The sequence below is a fragment of the Solenopsis invicta genome, chromosome 8 (genome assembly GCF_016802725.1).
Source record: "Solenopsis invicta isolate M01_SB chromosome 8, UNIL_Sinv_3.0, whole genome shotgun sequence".
Classification (NCBI taxonomy): Eukaryota; Metazoa; Arthropoda; class Insecta; order Hymenoptera; family Formicidae; genus Solenopsis; species Solenopsis invicta.
The window spans coordinates 8,595,194-8,618,889 of NC_052671.1; the positions used below are offsets into that span (position 1 = coordinate 8,595,194).

At 40.2% G+C, this 23,696-nt stretch overlaps 2 protein-coding genes across 4 annotated transcripts; one reads left to right on the plus strand and one right to left on the minus strand.

Annotated features, from left to right (window-relative positions):
* Nucleotides 1-67: 67 nt before the first annotated feature.
* Nucleotides 68-11,908, plus strand: LOC105207956. Of its 3 annotated transcripts, none has more exons than XM_026130184.2 (6): nt 68-181; nt 7,080-7,565; nt 7,770-8,014; nt 8,702-9,281; nt 9,813-10,068; nt 10,488-11,908. In XM_026130184.2, the coding sequence occupies exons 2-6, from the start codon at nt 7,080-7,082 to the stop codon at nt 10,649-10,651; spliced, it is 1,731 nt and encodes a 576-aa protein (XP_025985969.1). In that variant the 5' UTR covers nt 68-181; the 3' UTR covers nt 10,652-11,908. The 3 variants fall into 3 exon arrangements, with proteins under 3 accessions (XP_025985969.1, XP_025985970.1, XP_011175952.1); XM_026130185.2 differs by lacking the exon at nt 68-181 and adding an exon at nt 6,098-6,385 and having other exon boundaries at nt 9,818-10,068; XM_011177650.3 differs by lacking the exon at nt 68-181 and adding an exon at nt 6,099-6,385.
* LOC105207955 lies at nt 11,639-23,251 on the minus strand. Its single transcript, XM_039452808.1, has 3 exons — nt 23,179-23,251; nt 18,380-21,614; nt 11,639-15,762 (listed from the first exon to the last, which is right to left on the minus strand). The coding sequence occupies exons 1-3, from the start codon at nt 23,249-23,251 to the stop codon at nt 12,573-12,575; spliced, it is 6,498 nt and encodes a 2,165-aa protein (XP_039308742.1). The 3' UTR covers nt 11,639-12,572.
* Between the last annotated feature and the right edge of the window lie 445 nt (nt 23,252-23,696).

Genomic DNA, 23,696 nt, shown 5'->3' on the forward strand with positions numbered 1-23,696 from the left:
CTTGGCACGACGTGCTGCGACTTTAACTCGTGAAAAGGCAAGAGTTGCGACGGGCGTATTCTAAAAAGCGTGAACGTGGGAACAATTTCTTAATCACTGCCACAATCATCGTCCGTATTCCAATTGTTGTTGACAAAGTGAGCGCTACGACGACGTTTAGTTCAAGCAGCCGCAGCCGCAGGTAGGTACTCGGTGCATTATGGCGTAAATGCATGACGCCGCAACGAGAAAAATTTATGTGTTCGAAAGTAATTTCGTATAAAACTGACATATTAGTAGTGATATTAATCAGAGAGAGAAAGTAATCAATTTATTATCCCTCCTTTCTAATTCACATCTTCGAATTTGTTGTTTTAACCATTTAAATGGTAGTTTGTAACACGATAGGTTTGTTGTAATTATACGAGATATGTATAAAAGTTAAATTGTGAATTTTTGCATTATTCAAACAGCACAATGTTTAAGATAATAAATATTATGATAACAAAGATTTATAAATATTTATTGTTATAATACTTTTTTAAAAATATTAAGTAAATATTTATTAATACGTATTTAATGTGCATGAAGAAAAAAAATCATAATCTTTAAGGAATATGTTATTAAAATGTAGACTAAATATTTTATGGAATATTTATAATATCATGTAAATAAAAAAATAAATATTTATAATATTTTATAAATATTTTATAAATATTTGTGTGTGTGTACGTATGTGCGTGCGGGCGTGCGTACAGGCGTGCGTACGTGCGTGCGTGTGCGTGTGCGTGTGCGCGCGCGCGCGCGCGTGTGTGTGTGTGTGTGAGATACTTATAATAAATCTTTAATTTAGATGTTGAATTTAAAATCACAGAAATATTTTGATAAATATTTATATAAAATATTTAAAAAATATAAACATTTTGTAAATCTTTTATATATTTTGCTGTCTGGATAATATTGCGGGGAAAAGATAACTTGCAATAAGCCTGAATTCATACATCGAGGAAATTGGATGTTTCTGCTTCTTTGCCGTTTTTATTTTATACGATTTTGTGAAAGAAAACGCCGGAGAAATTCAACAGTACATAGTAGAATGGAAACATACCAGACTGCTAAATTGCATAAGTAAGATACGAGACGTTACTTGCTCTAGCAGCGCTCGCGGAACACGAGTATAATGAGCGGAAGGGGTGAAAAGACTTTCTAAGCCAAGTTTTATCGCCAAGCGGTGAGAGTCTGACCCTGTTTCGTGGCGAGGTCATTCCGATATGTTCTATATGCTCCGCGATGATCTTAGAGTTTTCATGTTCCACAAAAAAGTAGTAACTTTTTACACGAGTCATTTTACATTTCTTCCAGCAGCCTCTTGTACAATTAACTTGAGAAGAATTTGCACTGACGCTTTATTAAATTATCGACAATTCACTAAAAACCGAGTAGTAATAGCAATTTATACGATTAAAATTAAACAGAATTTATGATACAAAAACTTATGATAAAATTAACGAAAAGATGATTATTTTGATAATATATTTTTTTTCCTTCTTTCTTCTCTAATTTTTTAATAGACATTTTTATATTACTATTTGTACATAAAATTGATTTAAAGTGAAATACACATTCAAGTAATTATCTGATATCAATCTACTTTAGTCACAATTACTTTCCTTGAAACTTTCTGTCATTGCGTTAGATCGCTGACATCTAGGCTAGATCTCGCGATACCCTTTTCACCCCTTCCACCTCGTCTCATATCGTTGTCGTCATCGCGACTCTCCCTCTGATATGACTGGCAATGAAAGTAGACAGTGGCCGTACTCGCGGGCCATTCTACCCTTTCTTCAGCATCGGATCGTCATAGTCGTTTTCGCGGTTAGGTGTCTAGGTCAACCCAATTCCGGTTTCGAGTAGGCCAACTGACCGAGTCGTAACCGGAATCGGAAGTAAAAAAATAAAAAAAATAAAGAATAAACAAAAATTATATATGCAATCCCAAAAACGTGCCATTTCGTTTTTCGCACTGAGAGAAAGAAGAATCCATTTTTTTATCCGTTACGTAATTGTCCTAATTCCGCAACGTAGCAAAGATTAATTCGTTATTATTAAACAATTAAATGGATAAATAAACCAACCATGATAATTACTTTTGAATATTTTAAAAAAAGCTGTTGCTGCAACTTAAACTTAATATTCCAAGTTTACATAAAGACTTTCTATGCAAATTCTTAATCTATCAATAATAAACATTCAGGAAGTGAATGATGTACGATGTAGTGGTAGATTGTAAAATATACGATGACGCAATGTGGACACGTCCGCGCCAATCGATTTTGTTCGGGATGACACGTAATGTGATACATGCTCAGATATACAGCGGAAATCGTGGTGGAAAAGCAAAGATACTCAGACAGAGACGAGAAAAGAAATCGTCCGTTTCTGGGTCGGCGCCAGACAAAAAATCCTAGATCGGTGAAAATCTGGCGGAAGAATCGGAAGCTGCTCGTAAAACGGAAACTGTTAAGACGCGTTTCACTCGCGCGACGAGCAGGAATCACCATCGACGACGTGAGGAAGGGGGGAGGCACGGGCGAAGGTAGAAAAAAAAGGAACGACGGAGGTTTCTGGGCCGCGAAAGCGCAAAAATCGGTAAACGGCCGATTCTACGATTTGTTCGCCGATCCGATTCCGTCTACTATACGCCGAAGAAGGCCAAATCGGTGATTTGCCGAGCATGAAAATCACCGACGGCCTTCTTTGTCCTTTACGCCGGCGTCGTGCCGATGTGTCCTTAATTGTGCGGCCATTCAGCCGGAAACATCATTTTCCTCTATCACGATATGCACACGCATTTATGTAATTCGGAAATGTATAATATATAAAAAATAATCTATAGCATTAAATGACTAACTTTTTCTTCCTGAAATATCTACTTGTGTCAAAAAATTATTTTAAGGATGTATAAGACATTTCTTAAAACATTAAAAAAATTATGAAAAATTATTAATTGTATTACATTGCATTTGGGACAATTTTCCATTTGAATAAAAATTCGATAAGAAGTAAACATGTGCGTTAATGAAAATATAATAAAATAAAAAATAACGAAAAAAATCTGAACTTTTTTATTCCAATACTTTAAATATTCAAAATGATTTATAGAAAGTTTCATTGCAATGCAGAGATCTATAAAAGAAAACTATTTATTTATTTATTTACAAAATAATTAAATAGACCATCATAGTAAAATTTTATATTATTTTGAATACATAAAATACTTACACAGAAAAATTAAGATTTTTCTTAAATGTCGTAAAAATAATTTAATTTTTAATAAAAAAGAAAATAAATAAACTATAAAAATATATTATTAAATAAAAATTTAATTATAATAATTCTTGTAAATTTATATACACATTTCACTACAGAAAGAGAGAGATTATTGCAGTTCTAGGGCAAGCCCTTTGAGAACGCACAAATAAGAGAGTGCTAAACTTTTAATTAATTCTATAATTGGTAGTAGTATCAATATTCATGATAAAAGTAATCTAAATAATTATACACATTAATTATAACTATATAAATAACATGTTTCTGCAACAAGCAGAAAATAGATAGTGAAGTTAAAAGAAGAAAACTGCGCGTTCCTTCGAATAAATCCAGAATTTCTAAAATCTGTAAAATGTTAGGCGTTTTACGCCTCCATCGTAGGAATCGGCGGACACGGTAAGAAGTCGGTCTCGAAAGGATCGAGATTCCTGACGGATTCCCATGCGCGATCTCTCTGAGGCCAGCCGAAACTTCTCCGTTGCCGCGCCTAGAGGAGGCCGCGGCTAGAAGAGAGAGCAACTCGCACGTCGTCCCACGTCTGGACGTGTGTTCTGGCGCGTTTAAACGGTGAAAGTAGCGATTTGACAAAAGGTAAAAATGACACTGTCGCGTGAAAATGACACTGTCGCCGACGATCGGAGCCGTGCCGCAGCAGAAGCGGACGGACTCGTCGTCGCCCGTCGCTCGCGTCGCGTCGCATAGCGTCGCGTCGTGCCGTCACCCTGATTGTCACGGGCGCCGCAATTAGCGCGTGACACGCGCGGTCCGTTTCTCATCGTTGTTTCGTCGTTGTCTCACCGTCACGTCGCCGCGTCTTCGCCGGCACGACTCTCGTGCCGAATTGGAGACGAGAGAAGAGAATAATGCGTGTATAAGTACCCACGGGCACGGGGAACGATCGGCTTTGCGCCATTTCAGTTTTCTCGGTCAATCACGGCAAACGTTCGTCTACGAAGCGATTGCTCGCATGAACAATCCCATGAAGAGTGGCAATTAAAATCGCCGCGAGATCGAACACGGGTGTACGCGCATACGACCGTTCCGTTCTGCTCCTCGTCCGGATGCGTTAGACGCGCGTTTCGAATTACCGTCTGTATTTTTGCAACGTAAGTGTGCCTGATTAGAGATGCTGATAAATGAGAAAGCATATTGTAAATAACTCGTCGAAGTGATTGTTTTAGCGTACAAGGATTGATTGAAGCTTCGTTAATGGAAGCGTTGGCAATCTCTGCAGAAAGAAAGCACGGGGATATTTAACAATTTTATTTGTAGCCCGTAAATAAATAAATTTGTAATTTTAATAAACGCAGTATGTGTAGATGTTGCGTTTTTCAATTGTTTCGATGTTTCAAGATTCCCAAGAAAGTAATTTATAAAATAATACCCAGTCGACACGATTATGTGTTGACTATATAATAGCTATAAGCTTCAGTATCACATTTTATATAACGTGGACGTTGCAGCAATGTTGCAGTTATGTTATAATTTTGTCCCTTTTCAAAAATAATGATGGTACATTTATATCATCTTATTATAATTATTTATTTCATAGCTCCAATGTTTAAATTCTATTTACTGGCGCATCACTTGTTATATAAATAATATTTACACTGAAAAAGAAGTTTTGTTGCATTAATAGAAATTTTGTTAGATTCAACCAGTGTGTCTGTTCCAAAACGGACGAATCGGAAATCTTGTAGAAATTACCAGATTATAGTACAATTTATCAAACGTTTTGATTATAACAATCAGAGGCTTGTTGTAATAAACAGAAATTCTGCTTGGTTTCACCGAAAACATTCAATCATATCAGTTTTGTTAATATAATCAGATCATTTTTCTCAGTGTATCATTTACACACTTATATAAAAGAAAGTAGTAGATACAAATAATTATGATATAAATATCACGAAATATTTGTTATACAAATGGTATTTGCAACTGCTATATAATTTGGAAATAATACGAAAAGTATTATTTCCAAATTACATAGCAGCTGCAAATTGTGTCGACTGGGTAACTATCGAGTAGTCTGCAACTGCATGTATACCTGCGCGATTTTGATATTTCGTGACTCTGAGAGATCGCAGGCTAATTAAGATACGTTAATATCTAAACGTATCACGTTATTTGCGATGAAAACAGAATTAGAAAGATGTTTCAGCCTCATTTGCGAGAACTTTCCATCTCCATCGTTTTACTCTAGTCATCTAGCGCGCATGTTACTCCTCACAGAAATTCACGCGAAAGCGAGGAATGCCTCGAAATAAATAAATAAATATATATTCTCGGGAATATGAAATGCCTTGTAGCTCTGCCATCCAGGAGGCTGTTAGAAAAGCGAATGCCTTGGAAACCGCTATATCTCGTGCGGTCCCGCATAAACACAGTACAAGCGGTGTCTCGCGCAAAAATACAGACATCGTTCACTTGTCGGAGGCCAGTGATGGGCCGTTCGATCCCATCGATCATCGATCGTGGTCGGCATGACTGACCTCGCCTCCCATTGTTGTTCATTGTATTCCAAGAACGATCGTTATCCAGGGGGGAAGGAGAAAGAGCCCGTGGGGAAGCCGCGCGCGGCTGGAGCGAGAGGAAGAAATCGCGAGATGGAAAGAGAGAAAGGGACACGCGCGGAAATCGCGGGTGAGAAGGAGAGACAATGTGGCGCCCGTTCTCCAGGTTGACCAAGCCAGAGAGGTGAGAACGGAATAACACAACGGCCACGGGGAACGGAGAAGGATGCAAAATGGACCAAGCACCGGCGAAGTGGGGATCTGGATTAAAAGCAAACGAGGGCAACGTCTCGGCAACAGAGCCATCTCGGACCTTGAGGAGTCGAGGCCGCCGCCGAGTACTCCATTTCCGCATTTCGTAACATCGCTCTGTTGTTGTTATTGTTGTTGTTGTTATTGTTATTATTGTTGCCGTTGTTGTTGCTACCTGTCATTCTGTTGTCACACTTTGGCGCACGTTGCGCGCAGTTCCTGCTAACGGATCTTCAGATACGAGCGGCAACGCACGGGCTTTGTTGTTCATGTAATTGAAGGCGGCTCGGACAACTAATATTGATACGGTCAGTGCGACGCGTTGTGTACGCGAATTGTTAGTTCTCCTTTGGCGACTCTCGTCGTATCGCGATAACGCAGTAGAATTCCATAGAATCAAGTAGACGATACGCGAAGGCAACGTTCGAACCGGGTGATAACAGTGATCTCGATGAGTCGTAATTCTCTAACTGTTTCTTCAGTTCGACTAACACGACTTTATTACAGTTACTTATCAATTTTTATAATTATTTTGTTCTCCTATTGTTATATTTGATATCTCTTTCAGGATAACATTACAACTTCCTCACAATTAAGGTCACTTTATCTGTCACTGTAGAATCACCGTTTAAGAAAGATATTAAAATAACAAGGCTTCAAAGTAACAATTTGCAAATTAATTGATAATTTTTACATCTAATTACCACACAGATTTACTTAAAAAATCATTTTTTATTTGAAAATGTAATTATATTGTAATTATATTTTTATTTATTTATTAATTAGTCCAATTTCTTATTTCTTCATTGATCTTCAGTCAAATCCCTATTAATATTTAATGCTTTTCTTTTTTTTACGTTATAAAAATGAAGCACTAAAATTGCAATAAAATTGAAAGAATCCATTGTAATAATACAAGATAATTAAAAGCTGTCTAATTCTGTTTAACAAGATTTCAGGATTTTAAGAGAGTTGCGTTGAATGAAGATCTTCGTGTTTCAGATGACGACGAGAGGAGCTATATGTCTGCTCCTGTCGATTTCGACATTAGGAGGGTCGCTGGGTAGCACGAGGTACTTCGTGAAAATGCGAACGAACGCGTCCGACATGTTCAAAACGAAGGTGGACAATTTCAGAATTCTTCAGGATCCGATAGCGATCACGCCGAATCCTCTGTACGATAACTCTGCGGGGACTGAGCATCAAGTCGACGACGGGAGGATGACCAAAGAGATATCGAGCGATCAGTACAATCGAAGAAATTCCTTCGTCGAATCTTCGACCTTTAATCCGGACGCGCTCAACAAGTTTCTCGAGGAATACGCAAACAAAGTTAAGAGCACCACCGAGAGGAATTTCAAGTATCCCTTCAGAATCGTGAAACCACCCGCGGAACCTCTCGTTCTTGAAATCGACAGCGAGACCACGACCGTCCGTCAGGACGAGACATTTGATCAGATCTCAAATGCTACTTCGACGGATGATGCGGTAAGGAACATATGTTTTAGAAGTGAAGTAATGGAATAATTTTGTCCTTTAAACAATTAAAAAAAGAAACAAAGAAAAACATTAAATAATAATGTTTTAATCATTTTTAATTCTGTAATGCTATTTATTGCTATATAATTTATCATTGCATAATACGGAATATGTCGGCTAATATATTTATCTTTTTTTTTTTTGCTGATTTAGTTAGGCGAGACGTTAAACGATACCTTGAAGAGAAACAAATATTACGGTACAAACACTTATGAAGACAGAAACGGCTGGGTGACGTTGGAAGCAATTCCGTGGTCTAAGAGCAAAATTTCTAAGTGGCAGGCCAATCCCAGCACGCAACGACCTTGGCCAGAGATAAAGCCATGGGATAAACCGAGCATGAAACCATGGGCCAGCGATTTTACCATCAGACCCACTTATGAAAACAACAAACCGTGGTAAGTACCACAACCGTTAATTTTCCTTTCGCTACGCGATCTCGTGTACAATTTCAAAATAGGTTCTGTGGTTATTACGATGAGAGATATTTATTGTTAGCATCGAAATGAAACTTTCTTTCTTGCAAACGTGTTTACAGGATCCAACGATGTACCTCACTTGTTACGACGTAATCTCTACATTAATACTAAGAAAAGTATCAAGAAAATCTCGTAGAAATTTATTCACTTTTTACTTCTACTTTATTCCCCTTTTTACATAGCAAAGCCAATATGTGCAAAATAATTCAAATAAATTCCGAACAAAAGTTTTATTTCGAGTTTCATTTCTTAACATTTCTAAATAAAAGAATAACATTAAGTGAAAATATTCCTATTCGACCGATTCTATTATCATTTCTCACTGAGATGAAAGCGTCAAACTAAGAGAAGAGAGAATCATTTTCAGTCAAAGTAGATCTGCTAGAGTAAAAATGGCTCTCTTTTATGCTTCTATTTCTTATTCTCTAGTAAAAGTTTTAAAGCTTGATTTTTTTATTTTTAAAAGATTCTTCAAAATAAAAACAGAGTTAGGAAAATATATAATTGAATATCTTGGATGTTGTTTTACTTTATGTTACACAAAAAAATAATTTTCTATAAAATGTCAGCTTTAAGCAAGTGCAAAAATGAACAATCGTATCCTAGGTACGACAAGCCAAAACCCAATTGGTCCGACAACGAGAAGCCGTGGCAGAAACCAAGTTCACGCCCTCCCTATCGCCCTGATGAGGCGTCTAATCAGGCGCAGAAATGGCCGCCGGAGAAACCGTGGAACAAGTACGATCTTCAACGTCCCAGCAGTGATATCATCACGGACGACAGACCGGCCAACTTCCCCAGCTCATGGTCCAGACCGCAGTCTTCCTTGTATCAGTTTATCGATAGATATTCGGAGAAGGACCAATCGGGGGACGGAAGTAATTGGCATGATTACCCGTCCAGATACGAACAGGATCGACCACGGCCCACTCTGATCACCGAGAGACCGAATTTCTCGCATTATCAGTACGTGAACAATCATCCACCGAGTCATCCGGCGAGCGGTGACGGCCAGTGGGTTCTTCTATCGACGAACCGGGGATATTCCAAGTCGAGACAGAGATCAATCAAGATCGATGCGATAAACGCAGCGGAGCCGTTCAAAGAGATCAATTTGACGGATCACGGAAATAAGGATAGACAAGATGAAGAACCTCCAATAGCCGTGATGACATCGAAACGCCAGGTTAGGCTAGATGATCGAAGAGAGGTCAAGAGTTTTAATTAATTCTCCGCAGATCAACCTTTTTTTGCTTAGACCAACTGGGTCACTGATAAACGGTTAGGTTTCATTTCAAAGGGTTTTTGGGTTTTTAAAAATCTGAAAAATTCTGGTGTACTCTTTTAACACATTTAGGAATATGATTGTACAATTAGATGATTCTAAACAAGTTTAACAAATTGGTATACTGGAAAAATTGTATGGAAATCTCAAATGATTCCGGTCTGCGATAAACTAATGAATACCTCTACCTTGCGCAATAACTACCCCCCCCCCCTTTTCTTTGTCTCTATCTATCTATCTATTTGACAGTTTTTCTTTTTCAATTTGATAAAGTTATTTGATATTAATTAAAATGGCATGCAGTATACTGACATAGAAGATACTATTATTAATATAAATCATCGAATGATTTAATATCACAAAGTTATTGTTAATGAGATTTATCAAAGGAAATAACACCGACAGCCGCTTTATGAAAGATCGTTTACCTAGGTCAGATTGACGGTGTTGCCATCGATCAACGGCACGAACACGACGACGTCCCACGGAGGTCTTCTGGAAGTCGAGAAGACATTCAAGAGCGTCGAGCAGAGCCGCAAGGAGTACGAGATGGAGAAGTTGTCGGCCGCACCGAACATCCCGAATATTCCGCATATCTCGAACATCATAAACAAAAGACCAATCAGGCACACAACTCTGACAAGCGCGAAACCGTCGAGTTCGGCCGTTCTAGCAGCCGTCGGAGCAGGTACTGTAACAAATAACTTAAAATATACTTCAAAATATATTAATCGCTTGGCCCTGACAGATTTCGAATTAAAAAAAGCGTTGGTCTTAAATTCTTTTGGCTTTTAATAAGATCGAATGTTGAGGGCTGAATGTTTTGCAAGAAAACGAAAAATTATTAACATGAGAATAACAATATATGCACATATTAATAATTTAAAAATTTTATTGAAATTCATAATTACGTTATATTAGGAAAATGAATTTAATGTTATTTAATCGTATAATACATTCACTAATCATGTCAACAAAAAACAACTTTCAATGTGTGTAATAAATGCCTCGAGAATTAATCTAAAAAAATATCTAAAATAATTGTAGGGTGTTAAAATGTCACAGTTAATTTTATTTATAATTATCGTACCGTTTGTGTAACGACAGGTATGCTGCCGGCGACAATGGCGATGATGATACCGATGATGCTGGGTCGTCGAAAGAGAGATCTGAGACTGATGGAACGCACGCTGAACAACAATCTCGAAGTCAATCTGCCTAAGTTCACGAGGGAGTATAATGTTCAACTAAGGAGACCAGTAGGACCGTAGGAATTAAGATAGCAGAATTCGTTCCGAGACTCATTAGGATGGCGAACGGCAGAGGGAACGTAGCGCACGATACGTGCGAATTACGTTAGTAGGACGCAAAGTCCAGAAACGGAAATTTGTTTCGCGTCAACTACCCGTCTGTTCTGCGTCATTAAATTCAACGGACAAAACGGTACATTATATGACATGGCAGTACTATTGGCACATTTATACTCCGTACTTTTAGACAAAACGTATTTCCCAAGTCTATCTAAAATTATTTAATTGCCCAGGACGAAAAAGACGAAATTTAAATTTCAATCACATTGGGTCTTGAAGTCAAACGACTTACATTCCGTAAACCATTTTTCAAGACATTGCGTTATATTAATCAATGAGACTATAGCTAGCGTATTAATACTGAATGTTCTTCTGAATAATCAATACCCTCGTACAAACGAGTACATAAGCACGATCGGTTTAGAAACAACCACATGTTGCTGTTCCAGTAGTCAAGTAAAGTTGAAGAAAAAAGAGAGAGAAAGTTAGAGGTAAAAAGTTCATCATAATCGCGCCAAAAAAAAATTTCCTTACCGCTTTGGATTACCGCATTTAAATTGTCGTTGACATAGCGTTTCGATTGTGTAAAAGGAAACGTAATACGTTCCGACTTTTATCGCCATCCACATGACTACTTATACTCTATATTTTACGCTTGACCGACCATTGTCGACGAATGTAAATTTATTCCGATTCGTTCTGCGATGTGACAAACACTTTATACGTAATTACGTAATCGTTCATAAATTGTTGAATTTGTTTGTTTAAAGCAGCTTTTTATTTAGCATTTCAAAGCATTCTTTTAAGCTTTTTTTTCCATGCGTTCCAACATTGAAGCATTTTAGATTGTTCGGGTTTTTCTTTCACAGATACAATTCAAAGTAATCGCGACAACTCTCCGCTTCAGAGATCAATGTTATACGCATTGACGCGAGAGAAACACAAGCGTTCACATTCTCCAATATTTATTTACATATCAGGGTATTACATAGAGAGTTTGCATACTTATCTATTTATTTATTTATTCGTTCAATTCGTTTTATTTATTTAGTTATATAGTTATACTTTACAGTATAAGCTGCCCAATAATCGGCTCCACCATATGTCTTCGCTCGCCCTCCAGCGAGAGGGTAAGAGAGCAGCGTGCACATGCCAAACAATTGTAGAGAGATTAAAAAGCGACTTTCAATAAAGATCCAATCGATCCTGTGTGTGGAAGAGAGAGAGAGAGAGGGAGGTACAAGTCTCTCAAAACCCCTCACCAATCCCGCGGCTATCTCGATCGTCTTGGTTTCGATAAAGTATCCTTGGAATGCATCTTTTATCATATCGTATTATATATTGCGTGTCGAAATGCTCTTTGTGCACGAGGACCCGAAGACTAAAGTTAAGGACTCGTATTAACCGGTCCAAGTTTTTTTGAAACGAACATGTCGGAACATGTCGAGGGCATCGTCGTCGACCCCTCGCGCGTCGAGTATCGATAACGATCTTGAAAGAAGATGCGTTCCCCGCTTGCGATACCTTGAAGAGCAAGACGCCGCGCGCTCAGTGATCGTAACAGTAGTCCGTGTTCCCCTTCGTCGTTTTAGCTTTCTAAGTGAAAGGATGATCGCCTATCGTATGGTATCGCATCGCATCGTTTACGGATAGACAAAAAATGATTGCCCGTGAAATCGCGTCTCGAATCGGCCGCGAAGAAGTCCGGGGGAAGACCGCTTCTTCGCGTTCCCCGACTACCGTTACCAGGACCACGGTCGCCGTCGTATCCGTCGCCGTTATCCACCGCCTGTCCACCGTATTGCGCCGTGAAATTGGAAAACGCGTATCACACGGCGCGAAAACTTCCATCGCTGCCCCTCCGAGTTTTCCCCTCCCCCCCTCATTCTTCGCCGTTGATCCTCTTCTGCACGTGACCCAGATATCGCGCGAAACCCTCGCTGGCGTGTTTAAGGATCGTCAGACCCAGCCTGAACTTGATCTCGGCCACCTTCTTCACGAAATTTATGAGGCTGAAGCCCTCTGAAGAGGGCGGCTTCTTCGTGGTCGAGCTGTCGAACCACTCGACGATCGTTTCTTCGGAGTTCGCGGGATGCGTCGTGGCAGCCTTCTCGGAGGCATTCTCCGAAGAAACGCTGGTACCACCGTCATCCGTTTTTCCAACGGTCGTGGAGGTCGCGGGAATCTCCGTCGTTTCTTCCATGTGTCCTAAGATGGTTTTCGTGGTGGACTCCTTTACGCGCGTATTCGCTTCCTCCTGCTGTTTCCTCCTCTGCCCCTCGAGATCCTCCACTTCGTTGTTCTCACCGCTGGCCCTCGTCTTGTGCGTCACCCCACCACCCGGCAGAGCTGAATCGATGATATCTAGAATCTCGTTGCTGAGATCCTCCTCCTTTTCTGCCTCCTCGCGCTCTTCTTCCAATTCGCGTTTCGTTGGTATTATCTGTATTACCGATTCCCTCTTCGATCTCGAACGTCGCCCTCGGCTGACCTCGGCCTCTTTAAGGGCGGCGCGTTTGACCTTGAGAGATCGCGGCCCATGCTCGACGGCCACCGCGGTCGGCGTTATCTCGATCTCCTCGTATCCGTCGTCCGGTCGGATGGTCGATGCTCCCAGATGGCCGTAGCTATGCAAGCCGGCAGCGTTCGGGAAATCGAAGCCCTGCGCAATGTCTCCTTCGAACTGTGTCTCTCCGACCTCCGTCGACATGTAACCGATCCCCTTCTTGCTGTCCACCGGCAAGTTCGCCGCTTTCACGTCGTACGGATACTCCTTGGGTACGTTGCCGACTACGAATTGCCGATTCGCCGCCGAGCCTGCGTCGACTTCCGCCGCGAGATCTGGCCGCTTACGATCGTAGTAAACCGGAGTAGTCTGTATCTCGGGATATCGGAAGTCCGTGTTCCGATACTTCACCGCCGATTGGGTGTTCTCCGGGGCTTTATAAACGGGAGAGGTCGACACCGACGGATACCTCGCGTCGATCTTCTTCGTCGTTTGTGCGTCGTACGCGCCGTCGTAATGCTGATACTGATAATAGTTGTCCTTCCCTGCCGGATACTTGTTCTCGTAATTCGTCATGCCCTGGAATACCTTGGACAACATCTCTTCCTCGCTCTGCCCGTAGTTACCGCCGTATTCGTCCATATTGTACTTGTAGTTCGGCTCCACCTCGTAGTTCCTTCGAGTGATCGTACCACTGAAGGGATACAGGAAATACGAGGCAAGACCAAGACCCAAACCTACCAGCGACATGACGCCGAAGCTGGGCATCACTTCGCGACTGAGGAAGTTGTAGATCTGGCTGCTGATCCCTTTCTGCGGCTGCTTCTTCTTGATCTTTGTCGTGTTTGCACCGATCTTTGTATCGGGCACGATCTTCGATTCCTGGACCGCGTTATCTGTGATAGTAGAGTCAGTGATGCTCTCGTTGATCTCCATTTGGACAGGCACCATCGCTGCTGCCGTCGAGCTTGCTACCGAGGTCGTAGGCTTGCGCCTTCTCTTGTTCTTCTTTCTCTTCGAGTTATGTCTAGGCCGCTTCGTCGTCGGGATCGACGTCGACGTACTCGTCAACGTCGTCTCGGTCTCCGTTTGCGTTTCCACGTTGATTTTAGTCAATTCCGGATTAAAGTCAAACTTCAGATCTATTTTGGAGTTGTGAAGATCATCCGTATCTTTTAGCACAATTTCCTCCATTTTGTTCTTGTCAAACTTCTCGATCTTCAGGACCGGCGCGTTCACCTTGATCGGCTCTATTTCGATCTGCGTGGTCTCGTCCACGGGCTTCTTCAACTGCGCTTTCAACACGTTATTCTTTGTACCGATCGGCTTCGATCTCACCGGTACCTCCACGAGATCCGCGCTAGATAACTTCGACTCAACCAGGATGCTAGGACTTGGGGTAGTCGCAGTGACAGCCGGAAGTAAAGTGGTCGGAGCCTTTTGAGTGTCCATGATCACCGACGCTTTTATCTTCGTAACAAACATTGGCTTTTCGGTATTCTCCGGCTTGTTCTGCGGGGTCGTGATGATTGGGACCGGTTTGAAAGTCACCTTTTCAATTTTACCAGTCGATGAGGTCTCATTCTTCACCGCTTCAGGTTTAATTGTCGTTTTCCTCGTTGGCTTTGGTCTCGTCGGTTTCGTGGTCGCCGGCTTCGTTGTTATCGGCTTCGTCGTCGACGGCTTAGACTGCGAAGTCGGTCTCGGCGTGGTAACTTTCGGCTTAGAAGTAGTTCGCGGCGGTTGACTCTTCTTCGTCGTCAGAACAGTCGTCAACGTAGCCGTACCGTCGCTCGTCGTCGAAGTGCTCGTTGTCGTGGTGCGGATCACCTTCAAAGTCGTGCTCGACGAGGTTTCTGTCTTTTCTGAATCCTGAGTAACTTTCTCCGGTCTCAAAGTAGTCGCGATCTTCTTCGTCGTCGTTCCAGTCGGTTTCTTCGTGATCACGGTCACTTTCTCGGTGGTTATAATGGGAGTCAACTGCGGCGTGATCTTCTCCGTGATCTTTTCAGGCTGTGGAATCTTCTCCGCTTTTTCGATCGACGAGCTCGGTCTCACCGTAAGTCGTACCTCCGTTTGGAACGGCTGCTGCGTCTTCATCTTTTCCACCTCCACACTCTTCACAGTTGTGGACGGTGGATTCAATAGAATCCAAGTAGAAATACCACCGGTGGTCGTAGGATGATTTTTATAGGCGGTAATCAATCTCGTCGTGCTCATCTCCCGTTCAAGCTCCTCTTCCGTCATCGCCATTGCTTGACCCGGATGACTGGACTCGAAGTAGCTGAACTTGGAATTGATCGGCCTACCGTAGCTCACGCTTATAGGCTCCAAATTCTGATGGCCGCTCTCGGAATTGATATCCCTTATCAACAGAGGAGCGTTGTTCTCCGAGGATTTCGGCGTAGTTGCGACGTTATGTTCGACCTTGATGAGATTTTCGTTATTCACCTTCATCACGTCCTGAGGATTTGTAACGTTCAGAAGTTGAGTAGCGACGGTTCTCAGAGATTGATCCATATATTGCAGATCCTTCAAATCACGGTGGGTGTTGTTCAGTTGCCCGCTGAAATAAAATTTTATCATTAGATTTGTTGAGAAGGAATAAAACATAATTTATATATATATATATATATATATATATATATATATATATATATATATAACTGAGTGTTTAAAATTTCAATTATTATTACGTTTTCTGTATAAGAAATTTAAATTTATCTCATATGATATTGTAATAAATATTATATAATAATGTTCCGTTTTTGTTCTGAATCATGATTATTATTTAATTATTCGTAAAATAAAATACTCTTTGTTATCTTTTACGAATGTTATTTATATCTATTTGTGAGTAATTTTTATAAACATAAATACATAGCTGGGCTAAATCTAAAGGATTAGCAAAAATATCCAAAGATTACATGTTATTGAATATTATTCTTACCTTTTCTGTACAATAATTAAGACTTGACTTGCACAGTAAAAAACTGACATCACTGTCAAGCGTCATGAATATAATTAAATGTTAAAGGTAAAGTAAAAAACAATGAAGTATAATAGAGCAATCTTAAAATAAATTATTACGTTAACGTATTTTGGAAAAATTAAAAGGAATAATTAAATTACCAAAAAAACTCTTTTAATTTAGTTAAAACTTTTTAATTTCCTTATTTTTTTTCTTAACTTTAAAGTTGTCTAAAAGCGTTTATAATTAATTATCAATGAAAAATAAAAAATTTTTGCAAATTGAATTTTAAAAAAAGAAATAGATAATACTTAAAACAACAGTATTCTATTTACTTTCAATTTTAGATTAACTATGTATATAAAATCGGAAATTTAAAAAAAAATTAATCATAAAAACTGGTAAAAAATGGCATAGAATAATTTTCATAGTGTAAAGCCTGTGTATATTATTTTTATTATTTTTATTTTTAATAAGATATTCGTAATAAGTTTAAAAAATTAAAATAAGTAAATAAATATGTAAGCGTAGTCACCAAATATTCTTGCATAATTTAATTATTAACAATTATATAGCGTATATAGTTAATTTAATAATGACGAGATTTTAATATTAATTAAAATTCAATAATTAATAATTGAACCTAGACCGCAATATAGGCCTATCTCATCTTTAATTGTGTTAATTAAAATTTCTTTATAATATATTTTGTTTCTTTTCTATGGCAGTAATAAAATAGGATTTAGAGGGATCGTAGGTGTAAAAATAGGAATATATATTTTTTACAACATATACAAGGCGTAAAATATTATATAATTACCCAATGAAATATTAATCTTTGTTTTAAATATTTTATTAACATTACATATTCGTTGGCACAAATAATTGTTAATGCCCTGAAATGTTGTAAAATTTAATTAAGTTAAAAATACCAATACATCAAAAAATTTTAATCATAACCCCTTGCAGTTCTACATCGAGCTAAACTCGACATAATGCTTTGTAGTAGTCTATTGTATAATTCACCAAGCATTCGAATTGATACACACACAATTATAATCAGCAAATATTATTTTCAGAATTTTCTCTAAATAATAAATAAATAAATAAATAATAAAAACTTTTATTTAGACTCGCTAATTAATTGAAATTACGAGCGAAATACGCAAAGAGATAATATTAGATTATAATCAGAGCATCTTTTTTTAATATTTTTAATACGGAACAAATTTAATATTACAGAAATTTTATAAATATATACGATACGATAAAAGAGAGAAAAAAACGCAATACTTTCATTATTCTATACATACACGACCATAATGATTTAAATAGTAACGTAACGTGGTTTATTAATTATTAATAATACGTAATAAAATTAAGTTAATAATTGCACTGATTATCTTCTAATTCATGTAATTGTGTAAAGCGAGTGTTTTCTTACTATGTTACATTTTGGCGTAAGAGTAAACGTTATATAAAAATATATTTTTTTAACTATCTTAATTACTTTACATAAATAAATAGGATGTCGTGTGACTGTATAAAAACAACCCAATCTGCAAACAATGTTTTTTAAATACTTTTTAAATATTTAAAAAGCATTTTAAAAACACTATCTACTGATTGGGGACGGACGTAAGTGACAAGTCACGAGTTAGCATCCATACTTTTCGTATATGTGTTTTTAAATACGTAATTTTCAGTAGAAGTCAAAGGAACTCTTTAAATCTAGATGACGTAGAGAGACTGATTGTCCCACCCGCCCCCATTACTACTACTGCATGGGTAAATTATATTTAATTACATATCAAGGACGGATGTGAGGACTATTAATTTAAATTACTATATTTATTTAGTTATTAATTTATTCACTCAGATAAGTAAAGTTGCGTCCTTAATGAACGAAAATATCATACAATTATCTGTATCATCATTATACATGCTACGTTAGTGCATCATAATATTTTAAAACAAACATAATCATCTAGCTATCCTCTCTCATTTTGCTTTTTTACTAACCACGCATTAGTTTCAGTCTAGTACCGAACGATATGCGAGCGATCACTACGGTATACCTTGTAAATTCTATCCAAATAAAAGTAATTCTAGAAGCGGGAGCGTACTTGTTTCATACAGGCTTCATGCCATGGCTCTCCTACTTATCCGAAGATCACCAAGCGTCACAAGATCAATCGGAGTTCAATTCGATCATCTTCTGCGCTTCCTACGTCTACTCTTCCATTCGTTCAGACGATCGTACTTGTGCACGGCTCGCCTGACGAACTCCTCGAGATTTGGCGCGAAACCGACTGTCTTGTCGGCGGAACGCCCGATGTCGAGGACGCTCGGTAGTGCCCACGGGAAGATGACCGCGGCTACGCCGATCATGCCGGCCGCCATCGCGGCGAACGGCGCCGCGGCGATGCTGAAGATGCCATAGCTCAACGGGTTTAAGAAGGAAAAGTACGTGAAAGCTGTAGCTAGGGACTGCATCATACCGCCTGGCAACATATCGAAATCATCGTCATCATCATCGTCGGACGACGATCCTGCAGAGCCTGCAGTCGCCGCCAAGGATGGATTAGTAATACTCGGTAAACCGGGTTTAATGGCAATGCTAGGAAGATTCGATAATGATGGCAATTGCAAGGAACCCAGCCCGCCGCTGGCCTGACCTTTCACCGGACCAGGTTTGATCAAATATGGAGGCAACTCGGAGCCTCCGGCGACAGATGGCCCGCTTGCGGAAGCGCCAGCAGCTGGTGGATCGACCGCGGAACTCGACGCGTCATCGCCGGGACCAACAGCGGGACCGTCGACGGACGATCCGGCGGGGATCGCCGTCGCGTCTACTTCCGCTAACGGGACGCTCGTGCCGGACACGCTGATCTGAGTACCCTGGAACACCTCGATGGTCGACAGTCCCGAGGACTGATCGTTCCATTGTTCTGGGATCTCGGTGGGATCTTTCTGGGAATCGTAATAATCATGTTGACCCGATTGCGACGTTTCGAGCGGATTGGAGCTATACGTTCCGGTTGACACGGTTACGTAATTGTTCACGGAATCCTCATAAGAGATATCGGTGAACGCATCGGCGTATTTCTCGTTCTCGTCCGCGTCACCGTAACTCTGCGTCGCCAATGAGGTCTGCTGATCCTCCGCACTACTTGGCGTGAACACGTTCGTATTCGAAACGTGCGAGTTAACGATTATGTTCAGATCGGTGCACCCTTCCTTGCTTTGAATTGTGTTGTTCACTCGGGTGTAAGTGTTTATCATAATCGTCGGACATTTCACCTTGTTGGTCGACGAAGGGATAGTATTGGTTTCCTGTTTGGTATGCTCCTTGTCCTTATCCTTCTCAGAAGTGAACATTATGTGAACGTTGGGTCTTTGCGCCAGTTCCAAGGACTCTGAGGAAGACCCTGAAGAAGCTACTTCATCTACCGTGTCTGTTTCCGGCACTTTCAATTGCGTCACGGTCACATTCGGCTTCGTCGAGCCATCGTTCAGGATGTGAACTACCGTATTCTGCGACACGTGTGTCACAGGAGTGAAAACGGTCTTGTTCCTCAGTGACGCCGCGTCGGGCCAGGAAGAGGGAATCAAGGAATCGGGGAGAGTCGAAGAGCTCGTCACGTATTGAGGGCGAGTGATAGAACTCGGGTTTGACCATCGAATTGGATACTTTGCGTGAAAGTCCGTTTTATCGAGATCACCCTGATTCGTATCCTGAAGAACAACGGTCTCATAATTGTCGTGAGTGCTGATGCTCAACGGACGATTGGGTTCCAAGTTTTCGTAGATCGATTCGAAGACCGGCTCTATCGGCTTGTTGTCATTGTAATCGAAAAATTCCGTATTGTTCGGAACGATTTCCGGTACCTTCAACCAGTGGATGATCTTCTTCACGCTGGAGTCGAGGACCGGGTCAGTATGATCAAAATAGTTATTCGACGACAAAATCGGCGTTTCATGGACATCCGGAAGATCCTCAACACTCGACTCTTCCTCCAGGGACGAGGTGTATTTGTCATAATTGTACAGATCCTCGATGTCCTGAAGTGCCTCGTTCGGCCAGTTCTTCAAGTACGCGTTGTATTTTACAGGCGTGTCGTACTTGTCTCCCGTCTTGTTCCCACCACCGACTGCCTGACTCGTTGACTTCTGGTTTAATGACGAATGACTATTCTTCGTCGCGTGATCGTTCAAGCCGACGGGCTTCTTTGCAGCTGTTTGCGTGAAGTTGCTCTTTGCTGGCTTTCTCAATTGAATGCCGGTAGAACCAGTAACATCGTTGCCATTCTTCAACCTCGTATCCAATGCGACGCTGCTGGCGTTCCGCCAAGTCGAAGTCGAGTACGGATATCGGAGCTTAACAAAATTTCTATGAAACGTAGGTGCGTTCCTACGCGGCAACGCAGGGGGTCGATTGCGATCGACGACTTCGGTCTTCGAATTCAGGATCAAGGCCGTCCCCGCGTCGTGCGTCGATTTTTCTGAATTATTCAAACCATTGCGCTGGCTGTCGATGCGGCGAGAAGAATCAGTGACGACACTCGGCTTTGAATTCCTGTACGAAATCACAATCGAGTCGATATTTTTGCGACTCGGATTATGATATTTAGGAACAGAACGAGCAGCAAAGTCCGCCTGAGAAACATTTGTCCTCGCTATTTGCAGAGAAGAAGATTTGCTTACACCTTGCTCTAACTTCCTACGCGACATGTCGCCTTCAATACCTCTATTCGCGAATGAATCGAATCTAACCGGATTCAACTTCCAACGATTTTCTACCGCGACAGAGTTATCGTCATTTGTCCTCTCGGAACCAGATGCGTGACTTGCCAAGAAATCATTTCCTACCGAGTATGAGTATTTCGTTTGAGCGACTACCGATTCGAGATTTTTATTCGAAATCACGCCAGATTTCAATCTCTCCAAATTCCTATTATTCACCTTACCAAAGTGATTCGTTCGATCGTCTTTCAAGGAGTTAAATTTCACCCAACCTATATTTTCGTTCTGAGCCATTTTGGAATTACTAGAGGAAGCACGAAACAAAGACCCGTCTGACTCGCCCGAGTTTCGAACGGTAGCAATTTTTGCGATTTCACCTGACACATCCGTCCTTGAAAAATGTGGGGGAGCATTTAGCGCTCTAAATTCAGGCATCGTCCAGATGTCGTCGATCTTGGAACGACGTACGCTAAACGGTCGCGCCGTCGGAGCGAAATCGCTCAAGCGTGAACCGACTGCGTTATGCTCGCGCGACAAATCGCCACTATCGCGGAAATGTGTGATATACGACTTTCTATTACTTCCGGAAGTCCCTGTATACCTGCTATCGTCTCGAACAATGTCGTGCGACTTGCTCGAGACTTGGACGCCTCTCCATCCCTCGTCGTTCTTTTCTATTGTCTTCGCCTGCGAATCCGCGCCTGAAAAGTAAAAAAAAGGAAAGAATTATTGTTTTCGATCTTAAAGAAAAATTTTAACGCAAACTTGTCGACCGCGACGCCAACGTTCTATACTGATGCATTAATGATTGCCAAACGTGTGCAATTATTAGGTGTACAAATGAATAATTCAATTTCTTGGCTAAACTCCAAATTTATTTTAAAAGAAAAAAAAAAAATTCGTAATAAAAGTATTCATCGTTGCTTTCTATTACTTTTTAGTCATCATTCGGACAGCTTATGAATTGATTTTCCTTCTCGGAGAAATGTCTTTGGATAAAATCGTCAAGCCATTTTCGAATCTCATCCACTAATTGGGAATGTGTATTGGCATGTTTTATCGATCGAAATAAATGATAATCCGAAAGTGCTGCTATGTCTGATGAATACGAGGTGCTGCCAAACGTCCTAGTCAAGACTCATTATGTCTTTTGTGTTAAAAGCAACGTGCGCCTTGGCGTTGTCATGCAGCAATTTTGCAAGACGTTCTCCTTTACCAATAGACGAGCATTTTTGTTCCAATTCTTGACTCAAGCAGATTAATTGATATTACAAATCCGCAGTAACTAGCTGTTTCGCTCGGTTCCAACAGCTCACAATAAATAACGCCCTTGATATCCCAGGAAAAGCGGAGAAGAATCTTTTTTCCGAAACGTTCCAAAGCTTTGTGATCGATGTGATGGTTTGCCAGAATTTACTTATGTAGAACTTCTTGCGTTTTTTAAATGTCAAAAGTATCTATTTTTTTAATACCTTTTAAAATTGTGTTGGTATTTTTATTAAACTAAGTACCATTTTTAATAATACTACATAACCGCAGAAGAGCATAAATATTAATTAATTTTTTAACAGTTTAAAGAAAGGATTTGGATTGTTCATTTGTACACCTAATACTATTCCGTCGCAACGCGGGGATTTCTCAATGCGTTAAATTTGAGCGACCGCCAAGTTAGAACACTTCCGTCTTAGGAAATTCAGTTTTGCAAGAAAAGCGCGGGTGGTGCGCGCACGAAAAGCAGTGGCGTAATTACGGCTTTACGAAGAAGATACGTTGTTATCCGACACGCGACAACAATCGATGCTATTGAGTAATTACGCGATTGATGCCTCATACGCGTTTTCTCCATAATTGGAACATTGGACGCAAATTCAATCCTTTTGAAGAAGAAATAAATAACTCGTTACTGCTATAGAAAGAGAGAAACGCGTTTGAAAATTATTGTCACGAATACAATCTGCCGAGTAGAACGCTAAGTCAGCAGACGTTCCTTACTAACTAATCACTATTTGATCATTCTGAACTGGCTGTCGCAATTAAGATACATTAAGAGATAACAGATTTGCAATTGAATAAGCACGGTTGATTTCCTACGATTGCAGCGCGAAGAAAGCATCAATTTTGCGTTTAGAAAACACCGTATCCTACTGCCACAGCTCGTCACGTTGCACGATTTCATTGCTAACCGATTGTTTCATTGCACCGATAATTTCCGATCGCGTCATAAAACATATATTATCGTCGCGTGATCTCTTGTAGAGTACCCACCATTCTGCGGCCTGGTGTCTCCCGATCCTGCTATCAGCAGGATCACCACAATCTTCAGCAGCTGCATCCGCATTTTCGCACTGAAACAAAAATCAAATGAAAATCAAGATACTCGCATGGAATGTAGGGAGAGCCAAGTTCAAACCCTGGCCGAGATAATATCTTTTACAACAAATTTTTTACAATTTTTTTGAGATATGAGGGAATCGTAGAGATTCCTTGGCATCTGTAATAATTAAATTGATTTTCAATTTAATTTCGTGATATTACAATTCTATATAGTTCAATTTAAAAGCTGTATTTGAAACTGACAAGTAATGACACACAGTTCAAGAGAATTAGAAATTGCATGTAAAATCACATGGCAAACGTTACTTCAGCTTTAAGATCTAGCTATGACCGTTTAGGCTTGTCAATCATTTGTGTTTTCACATAGCGATCGAGGTATTCTTATTTAGAAAGCAAGCAAAAATGTTTCGAAATACGCTCTAAAGGAAAGACTATAAAAAAGAATTTTG

Coding starts and splice junctions, on each gene's coding strand:
- LOC105207955 (XM_039452808.1), bottom strand. CDS start 23,251: ATGCGGATGCAGCTGCTGAAGATTGTGGTGATCCTGCTGATAGCAGGA. Junction 21,615..23,178: donor AGACACCAGGCCGCAGAATG/GTGGGTACTCTA, acceptor TTTACTTTTCAG/GCGCGGATTCGCAGGCGAAG. Junction 15,763..18,379: donor CGTAGGAAGCGCAGAAGATG/ATCGAATTGAAC, acceptor ATTTTATTTCAG/CGGGCAACTGAACAACACCC.
- LOC105207956 (XM_026130184.2), top strand. CDS start 7,080: ATGACGACGAGAGGAGCTATATGTCTGCTCCTGTCGATTTCGACATTA. Junction 7,566..7,769: donor CTACTTCGACGGATGATGCG/GTAAGGAACATA, acceptor TTGCTGATTTAG/TTAGGCGAGACGTTAAACGA. Junction 8,015..8,701: donor TATGAAAACAACAAACCGTG/GTAAGTACCACA, acceptor ATCGTATCCTAG/GTACGACAAGCCAAAACCCA.